The 16,307-nt window shown below is 49.1% G+C and overlaps 1 protein-coding gene across 1 annotated transcript in view; it reads left to right on the forward strand.

Moving 5' to 3' along the window:
• The first annotated feature begins 7,376 nt into the window (after window positions 1-7,376).
• ESRRB (estrogen related receptor beta) overlaps window positions 7,377-16,307 on the forward strand; it is a 173,632-nt gene continuing 164,701 nt past the window's right edge. Inside the window, exon 1 of the mRNA XM_045451611.1 lies at window positions 7,377-7,563. Coding sequence (XP_045307567.1) covers window positions 7,562-7,563 — 2 coding nt within the window. The 5' untranslated portion in view covers window positions 7,377-7,561. The remainder of the gene's footprint in view (window positions 7,564-16,307) is intronic.

The following is a 16,307-nucleotide window of genomic DNA, read 5'->3' on the forward strand; positions in this document are numbered from 1 at the left end:
TGCTCAGGTGCACAAGGAGCTCTCCAAGAAAGTCCCTCATGCATCTCAACTGATTTAGAGAAAGAAGGTGATCTTTGCTGTTGCCACTTGTCCCTTGGCTGCTTCCTCACCCCTGTCCCATCTGTGTGGGGGCTACTGTGACTTAACCAATGGAAAATCACTTTGTAAAGTGCTACAAAAATATGGAGGGGGATTTCTTTTTTTTCTGTCTCAAAGACTTAACTTTTTTGGATGGGGGCGGGGCTTGGATTACAGCTAAAGGGAGACAGTGCCAACCTGTCATATGTAAGAAAGAGAAATGGAATCACCAAAAATACTAAATTGAGTTCACACCATTGACATTATTCTACCAGTGTTTGCACTTGGACGCAACCTGTGACGTCCCGGGGCTTCCCTACTAATTTACAGAAACTGGCTGGCTCCCAGCTTGTGCTGCCGTATTTGGCACGACCCCCACCCCCTAATATATCAGTTAGGATGCTTTAGGGTGTAAGGAATGGAAACAACTAATAGTGACTTAGGCAATGAAAACACGCATCTTGCATCTTCTCTTACAACAAGAAGCTTATGGCCCTGGCTCCAGGGTCGGTTTCGGTTCAGTAGCTCAGCAATGCCATCAAGGACTCACACCTGTTCCCTGCTTGTGCTCCGCCAGCCTCAGCATACTGGCTTTTCTCCTCCACGCTTCTTTCATCACACTTACCAGGTGGTTTCTGCAGCTCTTTCCCCACCTCTCTCTCTCTCTCTGTTCATGGAGGACAACATTGCTCAAATGCCCTCTCCCCCCAACAGACTGCCCCCTAAGTCTCACTGTCTGACCGGGACACATGGCAACCTCTAACTGTAAGGAAGGCTGAGAACGAGTGGGGGTTTTCAGCATCTATAGCTTGTGACGGGCCCAGGACACGCAGTGGGGAAAGACTGTAGGATAGACAACCCGTAACGTCTGCCTAACCTGCTCAAACACCCCTTTTGTACTTCTCATATATGTTCCCTTCTCCCAGGTCCCTTCCAGCTCACAGTAACCTGCTGGAAGAGGCCCTGTGCCTTCGTACACAGACGCATGGTGTCATCCACCTGGTTCTAGGGAGTTCCTGGGGAACATGAACCGTTCCTCCTCGCATTGTGTAGTGCACAACCTTCTTAACCAGCAGCCCTCTGGACCGTTTCTCGCTCGCCCTATACGATCACTCTTTACCCTCTCACTTTATATTTCCTAATTTGTTAGCATTCATTAATGAACACTTATTGGTCACCTAATACATGCCAGGATAGTGACATCCCGGCGATGGAGATCGATATGTGCGCAAATATTGATAATACTGCGTGACATAGCGTCCTGCAAGAGTACAGTGGAAATAGGGAAAGGCTTGCAGAGAGGTGACCATGGAATTGGGTCTTGAAGTCCAGATGGTATGTTCCAGGCAGAGGAATGGAAGAGAATGCAATGTTGCCAAGGAAAAGGCTCCACGTGCCAGGCCATGGGGAGAGGATGTGACCAGGAATATAGGCTAGAGAGGAATTATTAAATATAAGCTAGAGCAAGGCATTGGATTTTATGCCATGGAACATAGGGGGCCGTGCTGAGGGTGTAGCGGAAATGAGCATAGTGAGTAGGAACACAGGCTTTCCATTCAGGCAGACAGATGTGGGTCCAAATCCTGACTCCACCACTTACCCACTACCCAATCTTGGGCAAGTCAGTTTACGTCTCTGACTGCCAGCTTCCTGGCTGACAAATGGGGAAAAAATAATCCCTGCCCATAAGGGTAGTGGTAAGGATTAAGTAAAGCAACGTAGATCAGGGCCTTACACGGAGTGTGGCACATGGTAGGTGCTCAGTACAATATGGCCTATTTCCATATTGTTTCCATATGCCATTCCAGTACAATATGGCCAATGACTGCTCGTTGTAACATGAGACAAACACCCAGGAGACTTCGGCACATGACTCAAGACAAAACGGGATGTGTAGGTGACTCACATGAGCTGTTCTGCGGGCAGTAGGGTAGAGCTGCAGTCAGGGCCCCTGTGGGCAGGGAGTGCTCAGGTAGGGCATCACACTCAAGTTGGACCGAAGAATGAATAGAAAGTAGGTAAGAGAGAGAGGGCAGGCAGAAGAGCAGGGAATGCACCCAGCAGGGACAGCTGGTTTATGGGATGCTGTGTAGGCTGGTTGGGCAGCATGTGGGGGTCTCTTGGGGTAAAGGGATGAAGACATGAAGCTTGGGCGGCTAGGGCCTTTGATTTGTTGACTTGGCCCCACCTTAGGTCCCCTGTTTTCCCCGGTTCTGGCACCTCCTCTTCCTCTAAGAAAAGTATAGGGGCTCCTGGTTTGGTTGGGGGCGGGGGGAGTTGCAGCATGTGTCACACTGCTGGGTCCAGCAGTTCCTGGCAAACTGAGTTCCTGGTTGCGGGGAGGGTGGTATTTGCTTCAGTAGGAACCCTTGCTTTCAGGCCCAACCACCTAGGATGGGGTTGGACTGCCCCCCCATCTCCTCTTTCACCTGCGAGCTGTGTTACCCCCCTCCCCAATCCCTGTAGAATGCCCTCTGGAGGGAAGAGCCAGTAGTGTCCCCAGTTCCAGCTGGCCCTTGCATGTAAAGCGGCGCCCATGATGGCCACTCTCAGGTCTCCTGTGTCCTGGCAGATGATTAATGGCCTAGCTGCACTGATGTGTTGTATTTAGGTCTATTCCCAAGCAGATAGATTTTTCTTCCCAGATAAAATGAATGCAGGCCCTTCCTGGGTTGTGTGCGGGTCCCTGCCCACCCCCTCCCAGTTGCAGTCTGTTAGGGAACTCTGAAAGGTAAATGAGTTGATAAGCTGGTGGGGGCAGGGACGGCTGTACCTTCAGTGGCCCTTGTAAACAGTGTAAAGTCACCTTGATGTGCAGGACTAATGACGCCGAAGCAAGCCAAAAGGAGTCTGGTGGCACCAAGCCAACGTAGGAGCCAGTGTCCCTACGGCATGGAAAGACATTGTTGGGGCTTCACCTCCCTCTCCCTGTGTCTTTTCCGTGGTGACACTCAGCTGTGTCTCATACTGAGTGTAAGACCTCCTGAACTTTCAGTTGCCTCCTCTATGAAAGGGGATATTATGGATGAATTGTGTCTTCCTCCCCAAATGATGTTGAAATCCTAACCCCCAGTACCTATGAATGTGAACTTATCTGGAAATATGGTCTTTGCAAATGATCAACTTACAAAGCGGTCATTAGGGTAGGTCCTAATCCAATATGACTGTGTTCTTATAAAAAGAAGAAATTTAGACACAAAAGCACACATGTACAGGGAGAATGCCATGTGAAGTTGAAGGGCAGAGAAGTTGAAGGGCTTCTGCAAGCCAAGGGGCACCAGTTTTCCTAGAAAATCACCAAAAACTAGGAGAGAGCATGAGAACAGATTCTCCCTCCTTCCCTCAGATGGAAACAGCCCTGACCAACGTCTTGAACTTCTAGCTTCCAGAACTGTGAGACAATACATTTCTGTTGTTCTGAGCCACCCAGGTTTTGGTACTTTGTTATGACAGCCCTAGCAAACTAATACAGGGGAATGATGACCCTCCCCAGGGGTTTACAATAAGGATGCAACAAGGAAACCATGTGAAGCAGCTGGCACATCGTGCGTGCTCACAAATTGTCATAGCTCTTTAGGCTAAGAGGCTCTAGCTCTGGGGGAAGAACCAAAGCCAGTTCCAGTAATGTGGCTAAGGTGGGCGATGGGGGGTGGCCCTCAGAATGGGTGCAGGGGCATGCATGGGGCCTGGTATTGCTACCTGGAGTATTTATTAGGACTCTCCACATGCTGGGCTACCTGGAGCATTTATTAGGACTCTCCATGTCTAGTCTCTGAGCAACCCTTGACACTGAGTCATTTTGTCATCCTGACAGTCTTAGGAGGTAGACCCTTAGAATTTCCACTTTGCAGGTGGGCAAACTGCAGCACAGCGAAGTGAAGGATTTCACTAGTTTCCAAAGAGCCAGTGGAAGAGGCAAGATTCCAGCCCAGGGAGTCCCAGTCCCGAGTGTGTGCTTTAACTGCCAGGGGTGTATGTCTATGTACCTCTGTGCTCCCAGTGGCCCAGGGGGCCTGGCCGTTGAAGATCTTGAAAACAAAGGCCTGTGCTCTTCCAAGATGATGACCAGCATTTCAAGGGAGCCCTGTGTGGTCAGAGGGATGCCCACTGGTTATCAGCTGCGCCCCCCCACCCCCGCGCCGCCCCCCACCCCCAGCAGACTCTCAGGGCCACTTAAGAGGGAGCAGATACCAAGGCTTAGTTCAGTTGAAAGAACTGTGATTGAAATTCTGGAGTAATTCAGAGATAAGCCTGGAGGTAAAAAGTCAAAGCCAGGGTCCCACCAGGCTCTCTAAGGAGGGTGCCTTCCAGGAGAAGTGGCTTGGGACAACCCATTCACTGAGCGCTTTCTGCAGATTGGACTCTACACCTCTAGGAGAGGCCGCGGCCATGTGCGATTTCTGTCAGAAATCAGGGAGGGCCAGCTGGAGAATTTGAGGAGAAAGCAAATAATGAAGGGAAGTCCCCAGTGTGCGTGAGAAGTGAAAGGTTTCCCCCCAAAACAGGAGCCTGGTGGTCAATGTGTGCTGAAGTGGCTCTAACTCCAGCCACGACATGGGAATTCTTCAGAGCCCTGCCTCTTGGCAAGGATCTCTGCCTTTTGAGCAGCTAAATGCACCGAGAATCCCATGTGCTGTCAGGCCCCATTGGAGGGAGGCACTTGGTGGCCACGCTGGCCTGGTACCCAGAGCACAGTGGTTCTCAGATGAAATTACGGGTAAAGTCAGTCAGACCACAGCTGGCTGAGGTCCCAGCTCCAATACTTTACCTTCCTAAGGACACTCCCATAAAACAGACATTCTAGAGAAAGTGTCTTAGTCCAAAGGAGTAACTTAAGTGGTGGGTATCTTAGGCATCATACATTCATGCACTCATTCATTCATTCAGTCAGTCAGTCCATACTCAGGAAGGTCTTATGTCAGGTGTCATGGCAGCACTGGAGAACAGTGGTGACTAAGACAAACACACGATCTTACCCCTCTTGGAGCTTATCTTCCGATGGCAGGCTACTCGTGGGAATGATTAAGGTCCTACAATATTAAATGGGCTTTTACTTCAATAGTTTGAGTACTGCCCATCCTCAGTATCTGTTAACTTGGAGAGTAAAGGATCAGATCTCATGTGAAGAGGATATTTGGCTTCATTTTTTTTTTAATGGGGATCAGGAAGTTTCAAGGATTATAAAGTGGGGCACCTGGGTGGCTCAGTCGGTTGGGCGTCCGACTTTGGCTCAGGTCATGATCTCACGGACTGTGAGTTAGAGCCCCACATCGGGCTCTGTGCTGACAGCTCAGAGCCTGAAGCCTGCTTCAGATTCTGGATTCTGTCTCTCTCTCTCTCTCTCTCTCTCTCTCTCTCTGCCCCTCCCCTGCTCACACTCTGTCTCTCAAAAATGAATAAACGTTAAAAAAAACAAAAAAGGATTATAAAGTGCCTATTCCTTACCACACCAGCAAGGGGCCTGTCTCATGATCTCTCCAGAAGGGGAATCTCACCTGAAATTTCACCTATATCAGTGTACCCAAGTAAGCAGATCATCCAGGTGGGTGACCCTTGTGTGGCAGGATGGGAGTCCCCAGGTGATCACGAGCTCACCTGGTTAATTGTTGGATGGCTCACACTTCTGTCATTTCTCTGTAACTCTTCTGTCTTCTGGAAACTTTGCTTCAGTGGCCCCGCTCTCCGAGTTGGACTGGCCTGCCCCAGGGAGGCCTTCCCACCTTTACGGGACTTTTGCAGAACTTTGTTTCTTAAGAGGTCCTTCTGTATCTCAAAGAGTGGGGTCCATTTCCCCAAGGAGAAACTTTTTCTTTTTCTTTTTTTTTTTTTTCATCATTTAATGGTGTTTTATTAATGATGCTTATTTTCAATGTTTTTAATATGGGTAATTTTTTCACCTCCTCTTTTTTTTTAAAATATAATTTATTGTCAAATTGGCTCACATACAACACCCAGTGCTCATCCCAACAAGAGCCCTCCTCAATGTGCATCAGCCATTTTCCCCTCTCCACCACCCCATCACCCTCAGTTTGTTCTCTGTATTTAAGAGTCTCTTATGATATGCCTCCCTCCCTCTCTGTAACTATTTTTTCCCCTTCCCTTCCCCCATGGTCTTCTGTTAAGTTTCTCAAGATCCACATATGAGTGAAAACATATATCTGTCTTTCGCTGACTGACTTATTTCACTAGCATACTACCCTCCAGTTCTATCCATGTTGCTGCAAATGGCAGGATTTTATTCTTTCTCATTGCCAAGTAGTATTCCATTGTAGGTATAAACCACATCTTCTTTATCCGTTCATCAGTTGATGGACATTTAAGCTCTTTCCATAATTTGGCTATTGTTGAAAGTGCTGCTGTAAACTTTGGGGTCCATGTGCCCCTATGCATCAGCACCCCTGTATCCCTTGGGCAAATTCCTAGCAGTGCTATCGCTGGGTCATAGGGAAGTTCTATTTTTAATTTTTTGAGGAACCCGCATACCGTTTTCCAGAGCGGCTGTACCAGTTTGCATTTCCACCAAGAGTGCAAGAGGGTTCCCCAAGGGGAAACTTTTTCAAACAAATTTGTTCTTCTAGGAAATCTTTCTGGAAAAAGTAGAGACAACAACATCCCCAAGGCCTTTCAACCTTGGGCAATTCTTCAGTCTGGAATGTGGTCCCCTGGCCTTTTAAAAACCTATTATGTGCTGCAATCTATAATGTGCCAACTAGGCCCAGGTGACTCCTGACTCTGTCCTAACCCCTCTCCAGCACATCTTCCCTCACACTCCAGGAGCCCCCGGGTCCCCCAAGAAGCCAGTCTAGCCCCTGAGCTAGGAAAACTCTGTTCCCTCCTTTCCTCCTGATCTGGCAGCAAGAATGGAAACTTTCGTGGAAAGCACTTGCACTGACGACATCTCCCAAGTCTGGACTTTGACTTGGGCCCTGATAGGGCCCAGGGCTGGGGATGGGGCCTCTCCTTCAGAGGGTCGAGACCTCCCACCGGCTCCTCCCCTTGCTCTCCCTGCCCACCGTCACTCATCGGCTCCCCCACCCCACCCCAAGTGACCGCTCCACCCCTAGAGAAGGAACTTTTACACTTGCCCCCTTTGTGTGTCCTCCCCCATTTTCGCCGCCCTTTTACTGTAGATTTTTCTTCCCAGCTTTCCAGCGCCGGTCCGTGTGGCTGTGGAGTCCGCATGGGGCTCGGTGGAGTTGAAAGCCCAGAGCTTTTTGCTGTTTTGTTTAAGACCTGGTTATGGTTGTGGGATTTTTTTTTTTTTTTTTTTTTTTTTTTTTTTTTTGTCAGCTGCCTGTTATATCAATCACGGAGTCGGGATCTATTTATAGGTTGGGAGTACTGTGTCCTTAGTCACAAAGAGACACAGACAGGGGACTGTCAGCTGGTGCCGGAGGAGCTGAGCACCGAGTCATCAGCAAGTGGAAACACCTGAGGGGTAGACCGCTCCCCGCCAGCCCCTGTCCTCCGCCCGGCCCCAAGCATGTGAGTACGGGAACTTCTCCCTTCTCTCTGCCCTGCGCTGCCCGGGCGTCCTGTCCTTTCCCCCACACCCCCCTTCTCTCTCTCCTTCTCTCTCCTTCTCTCTCTGTCTCTCTTTTTATGGATAAAAATATCTCCCAGTGCCTGCTCTTTCTTCCTGGTTTTCGGCACTGGAAAGCATCTCTGCCTGGCCGTGGCCGTGGCTTGGCGGGGGAGGGGGGGGGGCGGGGGGTGGGGGGGGCGGCGGAAAATGTCCCCTCTCGCAGACTGTCACGGGAAGGTCAGAGGGACCGGAACGGCTGGGTGGGCCGGCTACCCAAACTCATTCGGAATCCGTAGGTTCCCTTTTATTTTTATTTGTTTTCGCTGAGAAAAAGTAAGTAAATCAAAAGGGCAAGGGAAAGTTTACATGCGGCTCGGCGGGGTGGTTATGTCTCCCAGCGTGAAAACTTTTATTTGCTGGCAGCTCCGGCGTTGGGTGAGCTGAGAAGGTTACAGAGAAAGAGCTAGTTCACACAGGACAGGTGATGATGGAGGGCTCCGGGGGCTTCGGGGAGGGGTGGGGGGACCCAGGGCAGTCCCAGGGACCAGCTTTTCAATAGCACCTGAAAGGAAAATGACTTTTTTTTTCTTTCTTCTTTCTTTCTTTTTTATTTATTTATTTTTGCTCCACGGAGTGAGTTTGCTTTGAGGAGTCGAGATGAGAGCGGATGATTTGTCTTGCCTTACAGGCTTTTGTTGGCTCACACGTTTGGTGGCTTTCCTTCACCCTGAAAGGGGAACTTGGTGGGGGTGGGGAGGAGGAGTCTGGGGAAGGAGGAAGCCAGGTGTGGCTGTGGATGCATTTTGCTCTGCATCCTTCCCGAAAAGGGAGAAACTTAATATCATGACTCTTGTCAGAGCCCTGCTTGCTTTAGACAATCGGGGTGCAAGCTCTGGGAGCACATCAGTGGCTCCCAGGGGTGACAGTCCCCCAGACATTGTCAGGAATCCACAGGGCCCACACACCACAAGCTTCCTGTCGAAAATTGGGGACTTTAGATTTTGGATAATGCAGATTATTAACTAAAAATCCTGCACTTGGGGAAGTTTGCCATATATTATTTACAAAGGAATAGTAGCCCTAAATTTGGTGGGGGGAGGAATGTGATGATGTTTAATGTATATTATATACAACTTTTAAAGTTTCTGGGTTTCTGTTTACTAAAAACAATGGTTACCGTACTGTATTGCTAAGGACTACTTCTTGATTTGTTTGGGAAAACAGTATCCTAACCAAAAAATAATAATCCTTTCAACAATTTAAAAACATTAAGCAAAACAGATGGGTCTGGATTATTTTTGATTAAAAACAAAATAGTTTTAACAACAAATCTAAGTTGGCAAAAGTCAAATAATATATACACGTATGTTTAGAGAGACCACTTGATCTTGTTTTACTTCTGACCTTTCTAAAACTTTTTCTTTGGGTTCTTTACTTTCGACTATTTTATTTAGGGTTATTAATGTCTTTAATCCATTCATTTATTATTTTGGAGGGGAGAGTGGGGATCAGGAAGGAACAAGAAGTTAGAGGGTCAACTTCACGCGTTCGGGTAGTAAGAATACACGTATGGGTGGAAAAATTCAGAATAAGGAGTTTGGTATAAAATGGGGGGCTCTTGGAGGGGGGAGTGTCACTATTTAAAACTTAGTGTGGAAGGTGAAGCCCAAGAAATCAAGAAAACAATAAAAAAACAGAAGTTGGATGTACTCTCTATGTGGCAATATTATTTTTTTCTATTCCAAGGACTCCACTTTGCTGAACATACCCTGCTAAGGTCCCCCACGACAATGCTGAAGTGAGAGTCGGTGGGTTATTGTTAAGGAAAGCTCAGATGAGTCCAGTGAGAAAGACACTGTGTTCAGAAATTGCAGCAGTCAGCTGTTTGCAAAAACTGAACTTCTAGCTGAGGACTTGCGGATCTCAAAGGCTTTTTAGAGAAAGTGTGACATTTTTTAATCTTTGAATGCGAGAGCACGCCATTCTCTCCCTGCCTCAACACGCACCCCGAAGCCTGCTGGCCCAGGATTAAATGCAGTAGGAGAGAGCCCCTCATCTCTGGACAAGTGCTATGTTCTCTGAGCATGAAGAGTGGAGAGAAAATGTTTGTTGGAACATTTAGGCAAGAACCACTCCTTCTTTTGGCTACTTGTGGATGCTTTTAGTGGGGGGTGGGGGGGGTGGAAGGAGGATGGGGCTTTGTTTGGCAGTGGGATGGAGGGCCTAGCTTTCACTCTCAAGTTCAGGATGCAGCTTTTCCCTTTGGGCTTATTTCTGGAGAGGCAGTTGGGGGAAACTTCAATGCATTTGCCTAAGGCAGCCTCTGATTACTTAGTTTCTGCTTCAATAACGATTAATTTTTGTGGACTGAGCTCCCGTCAAACTCATTTTTTTTTTTCACACTGATTTCTTAAATGCAATTGGTCACGGGGCTGTCTGCGACTTCATGTCTGCAAAATCTAACCCATTCCATCCTTGTCGTTGTTTTATTTCTCTGAATGTGAGCATGCAGTCGCCCGTGTGCATGAACTGTTGTTTTATGAGTGCCCCCTGCCTCCCCTGAGCACATGGAAACCCAGCCGACCTCCTCCCAAATTGGGGACAGTGGGGCCAATGAACAGGTGCTTTGGAATGCAGCAGGCTCAGGTGCAGGACCATCAATCTCCAGGAAGAAGGAATCACAAATACCTGGAAAGCGCTCCCCTAATTCAAACAATTTCACATAGCGGAGGCCTCTCCAAATACCCCGTAAATAAAAGATGGCAGCTAGCAGGATTTTTAAACCAAAGACCATGCACTGCTCTTTCTCCCCATCACTTCATTTCTACAGTGTATCTGTCCATCTTTTTCTTATCTCTATTTTTACATTTCATTACCCTCCTGCTCTCTCTCTCTCTCCCTCCCTCCCTCCTCTCTTCCCTCCCCCTTCTCGCCTTCCCTGAAAAACACATTTCTATCTGGCACAGAAAATAAACTCAGATTGTGGGTAGTTATGTTAATCTAATTCAATCCTCAGCGGGTTAAGAGTGAAATTCTAATAGTAGAGCTGTTGAGGGCTTTTTTGTTAATGGCTTGGGGATTACATTGAGTTAAAGGCTCATTTCCTAATCAAACAGAGAGGGAGAGAGTGACTCCGAATATTTATGAGTCTCCCAGTGAGAGTTTAAACATTCAACTCCAAAAGCAGGGTTTCTGCAGGAGGAAAGAGTTAAAACCCCTCAGGGCTGCTGGGGAAAAAAAAAAATTAAACCAGTTAAGCCATCAGCATTTTTAGGCTGCTGTACAACTTCAGCAAAGTGGAAGATGGGGACAGAGAGAGGACTCGGTCCACAAAGCAAGAATGGAAACTGTGGCAGGGGCTCTCTGAAGCCAGAGTCAGCTGGTGCGTTCAGAAAAAAGTCCCTTGCAGCACAGCAGACATGAATCCTGCGGATCATGGTTGGTTCACCAAGGGTCTGGAGGGGATGCGTGCCTCCAACTCCCCAAATCAATTCTCCTCCTCTGGTCCAGAGGTGAGAACATGGGGACAGGAGTATGGCTCAATTTCCCAGCAACTGGAGAGTTCCCATGCTGTCTCGTGGAGCAGGTGGAGAGGATTCTCACCCACCCCCCACCCCCCCACTTCAGTCCTGTGGCTGAAATGCTGTGGGCTGTCTCCCCTTCTGGAGCCAGTTCACATCTCTACCAGCCCCTCTTTTCCCCTTTGCTCTGTGAGTGGGTCCACATCCCTGGTCCCCCTGCCCTGCTGTCTAGATACAAGGACCTCCAAGCCCATCTGGTTCCCTGTGTCCAAGGAGAAAGCAAGTTGAGATCTTCCTGATCTTCGGCCAGAGAAGGCAAAGAGCAACCTGGCCAAGGTCGAGCAATGTCAAGGCAAAGCTGAGGTCAGGAGTCCTAAGTTCTCCACACGCTTTCTGGCCGCTCTCTCCCCTCATTCTCTGGGGTACAGTAGAGGAGAGGGGAAAGTCAGAGCCATATGGCTGCCCAAACATGCCTGACTCTCCTAGAGTGTGGTCTCCTGCTTGGGAAGGAAAGGCAGGAACCCCGATACAAGAGGATTCTGAATGCTCTGTGGACACTTGCCTTGCTTTTCTGCCACTGACCAAGTGGGCAATTTCTAGTCCTTTCACTTGGGCCTGTTTTCCTGCTTCATGAGATGAACAGAGGCTCCAGACAGCCGACTTGCTATCAGTGGAAACCTCTGGCTTCTTGCCCCCTCTCTGAGCATTATTCTTTCTCTTAATGCTTCATGCTCAGTGGCCCGTGAGTCCTCTTGCATTACATTTATAGCACATCCACATCAGCTTTGCCATGAAGCCTTCCTCGTGTGGGTGGCCTCCCCCACTTTTTGGAGCCCCCAACAGATCTCCCACCAGCGTCGCATTCATCCCTAGGGTGTGATTGTTTTTGGGTCCCCCTCATTGCACCAGACTCTCCCCAAGGGCAGGGACAACATTTCACTCCCCTTTGTACGCCCAGCTCATCATTGATCATTCCTGTCTGTTCTCTACCAGGTGCCTCTCGTGGATGGCACATGAGTGAGCACGCACTCTTAGTAGGCACCCGGGGCTTGAATCCTGGCACCACCTCTTCTCAGCTCTGAGACTTGAGCTAATTAATCCCTGAAGGCCTTTGTTTCCCCCTCTGCTAACTGGGCATAATCATAGAGTCTACCTCACAGGGTTGTTGGGAAGATGAAATGCAGGTAAAGTGGAAGCCCTTTCCCCAGTACGTGGTAGCACTTTTACTGCTCAGCATGGAGCTGTCTCTTCTGTACGCATCATGCCACGCCGCTCAAGACAGGCTCCCATGCCTCCCTCTAAGGAGCTACGTCCTAATCAGCTTGGGCTGCTATGACAAACTACCACAGGCCGGGTGACTTTCAACAACAGAAATTTACTTCTCCCGGTTCTGGAGCCTGGAAGTCCAAGATCAAGGTGCTGGGATGGTCTGCTTCGGTGAGGTCCCTCTTCTTCATGTGTTGATGGCCATATTCTCATTGCCTCTTTACATGGAGGAGAGAGCAAGAGCGTTGGCCTCTTCCTCTTTGTAGAAGGGCACTAATCCCATCTTGGGGGCCCCACCCTCATGACTTCATCTAAACCTAATTCCCTCCCAAATGCCCCACCTCCTAATACCATCACACTAGACATTAGAGCTTCAACATACAAATTTTGAGGGAATACAAACATTGCATTTGTAACAGGCTATTTTCCTGAATATTGGCGAGCAGAATCCTGGAGCAGCGAGACTTCTATCCTCATCGTCCAATGAGCTATTCCATTAGGAAACCAGAGATCGGGGCCTATCAGGACACCCACCCCCCAATTTAAAAAGAGCTTAGGGCTTTTAAACTACTGCGGGAGAGCAGAGGTTGGGAACCAGGCTTTGGATAGCAGTCCTAAGTGAGAAGAAGAAGGCCCGATTCTTTTCTGCTCCATACAGAGTTTGGTCAGCTCTCCTGGCCCTTGCTCACATCCCAACAAGCAGTTTTGTTCTTAGGTCCCCAGGCCACTCCTGCCCCACTGCTCTCCACCGTACATTTGCAGGGGGAAGTTTGGGCTCTACCTACAGAGCAGGCCAAGCCAGGCTGTAAAGCCAGGCTGTGTTCTCAGGGAGGCAGGTGCTGCTCTGTCCTCTCTCTCAACATGATCTCTTGACAAGTGAATCCACAAGCCAAGAGGGCCTCACCACAGTTCCTGAGAGGTGTCCTCTCATGGGATGCCCCTGGTCCCAGCGTCCTCAACACTCCCTCTGTGTCTCTGTGTAGGGCCCTCCTATGCTGCCAGGCAATAAGCCCTACTCCTGTTCTTTCCCCAGGATAAGCCTCTATTTCCTGACTGAAGCAGGGATCTAGAATGTGAATCCTCGTGCCACCCAAACTTACGAAGTGCCCATATTGTCCTCACTGCCCCCTCTCTGCTCTCCCTCCTAGATTTGGGGGTACCACTACTAAACCCTGGAATCATCCCTGCCTCCCCTTTGCCTCCTCTCTATTCACCTTTGATTTCCACTGTGCCTGGTACAGTGCCTGGCACATAGTGTGTGTTCCATCAACACATGCAAAGTGAGTTGCTTGGAGTCACTTCTCTCGAGGGGGCACCTCTGATCCCTTAATCCTGGGAGGAGTGATTGGAAGTCATGAATGTCCAGCTGCCTTAACTACATCAGCCTGTGACCCATTGATCGTGGTCTTAGCCCTGGACCCTCTCCCCTCTGTCCCTCCTGCTTTCGTGTTCCTCTGTCCGGGGGGGGGAAAAAAAAAAAAGGAGTGTCTTTTATTTAGATGTGCACAAACCTTCCTAGGAATTTTATTCTGTTCTGTAAAGAAGCTTTGTCTAAGCCGATGTCAAATTTAATTGCTAAACTGGTATCTCTCCTGTGACTGTTTCCCTCACTTGTCATGCCCTCTCCTCTCCCCTTTCTGGGCTGTACCTGCCTGCCTCCTCTGACTGCTGACACTCCATGGAGCCCTTGTTCCCTTCCTGCTTTAACCACGCTGGTCCCGGGTGGCACGTGTAAGAGGGAGACCTTCCTTCTGAAGCGTTCCAGAGTGTCTGCTTCCATTAGCACAGACAAGGCTTTTGAAAGGTGGCAAGATAGGAACATCGTCTTAGGTACCAGAGTCTCCTCAGAACAGTATTTCTGCTCTCTTTTGGAAGGCAGTGGATAAAAACTCAGGCTGCTGAGGGTTAAGTGATAGCAATGAAAAGTCTAGGCATCTCTGGGGGACTGGTGGCTGGCTGAGACGATTGATTAGCTTGGCTTAGTGATCTTTCCAGCAATGTTCAGGAGTGAAATTATTGCTGATTAGGCCGTGTGTGTGTGTGTGTGTGTGTGTGTGTGCTTGTGTGTGTCTGTGTGTGTGTGCTTGTGTGTGTGTGCATGCGTGTGTGTGTGTGTGTGTGTGTGTGTTTGGACTCAGGGAAGTGATGGGGTAGGATAAGATCTGAAAAAGAAATGTCATAGATTGTTTGCTCCTCTGTCGGCCTCAAAACTGACCTGTCACCCCATGTATATCTGCAGTCACATTAGGGCTTTGTGTGTGTACAAGTCAGCCGGGGAGGGGCAACTCCTTGCAAAGCTAGAAGTATTTTGACATAACAAGTTAAAAGACAAAGTCAGTAGGGGGGAGGTCAAACGTTGAAGGCCACTTGTACCTGCAGCATCTATGGACAGAGGGACAGTCAAGTGCCATGGATAGAGGCTGGGGCCAGGTGGCCCAGCCAGCAGCAATAATTAAAGTGCACATGCTGTCAGGGCCTCAGTTCCCTGATCATAAAATGGTGGATTGGAGGAGGTCTCTTAGGCCCTCCCATTCTAAAAGTTGACATTTTTTTTTTTAAGTTTATTCATTTTGAGAGAGAGCCTGAGTGGGGGAGAGGGAAGGGCAGAGAGAGAGGGAGAGGGAGAGAATCCCAAGCAGGCTCTGGGCGGTGTGGGGCTCGATGCGGGGCTTGAACTCACAGACCGTGAGATCGTGACCTGAGCCGAAGTTGGGCGCTTAACCCGAATAAGCCACCCAGGCACCCCTCTAGAAGTTGACATTTAGAACTGTTGCTCACAATGGAGAGATACAGTGTGCTCCTAACTTAACTGATAACCACAGGTCAGCCTGCCTGTGTCCCTTTACTGCGAGGCCATGGGCCCATAGCTTTTCTCTGGCTTCATGCCTTTACCGTCCTCACTCAATTCCTATTATCATTGTCCTCAATTTGTTTTTGCTCCTCAGCTCCTCCTCTATAAGGATGCCTGGGCCATGAGCAGAAAACTGGCCAGGCCTACTTGTTCAAAAACAACCTGTAAATTCTGCATTTTGTTTTTCATTTGTACAGACCATTGTTTCACGCCTCTGCGGTCCTAATATTCTTTTTTTTTTTTTTTTTCAACGTTTATTTATTTTTGGGACAGAGAGAGACAGAGCATGAACAGGGGAGGGGCAGAGAGAGAGGGAGACACAGAATCGGAAACAGGCTCCAGGCTCTGAGCCATCAGCCCAGAGCCTGACGCGGGGCTCGAACTCACGGACCGCGAGATCGTGACCTGGCTGAAGTCGGACGCTTAACCGACTGTGCCACCCAGGCGCCCCATGCGGTCCTAATATTCTGCCCCCACAATCCTCTGCCGCCGAAGTTGCATCTAGGCTTCCACACGTCTGGAGAAGTCCCGTACCAGGGCACCTGCTCCTCAGGGTTTGCTCAAAGTCCTTTGGCAGCCTCTGAAGAGGGAAGCATGCTTGGGACCTGGAAGAGGGTTCCGAGTCACGGCGGCCTCCACATGTAGATCACCCCTCCCTGCCTTTGTTTCTTCACTCATGGGAAAGGGGGTGGAAACGTGCTCTGAGTGCCTCACAAGATGGGTGTGAAGCTAAAATACGAGTCAGAGCATCAACATTCCTTTAACATGGGAAGTGCTTACCAGTCTTAGATTAACTTATTCCCCTTTGGGTGATCTCCACAAAGTGGTTCGTGTGGTGACCACACAGGCTTTAGAGCCACAATGGACTCACATCCACCTTGTCCTAGCTGTGACCTTGAGCAAGTTTCCCAGCCTCTCCGCTCCACACCCGACTTCCTCATCTGTATAATGGGCATAATGAGAGCATCTCCTCCGTGGAGTTGTGTAGATTAAAGACGACCCACACAGAGGCCCTTGGAGCAGTGGCTCCTAGGTGATAAGCTCTCAGAGCCGTTGTTGGGGATGA

Source organism: Leopardus geoffroyi, chromosome B3, assembly GCF_018350155.1.
Source record: "Leopardus geoffroyi isolate Oge1 chromosome B3, O.geoffroyi_Oge1_pat1.0, whole genome shotgun sequence".
Taxonomy (NCBI): Eukaryota; Metazoa; Chordata; class Mammalia; order Carnivora; family Felidae; genus Leopardus; species Leopardus geoffroyi.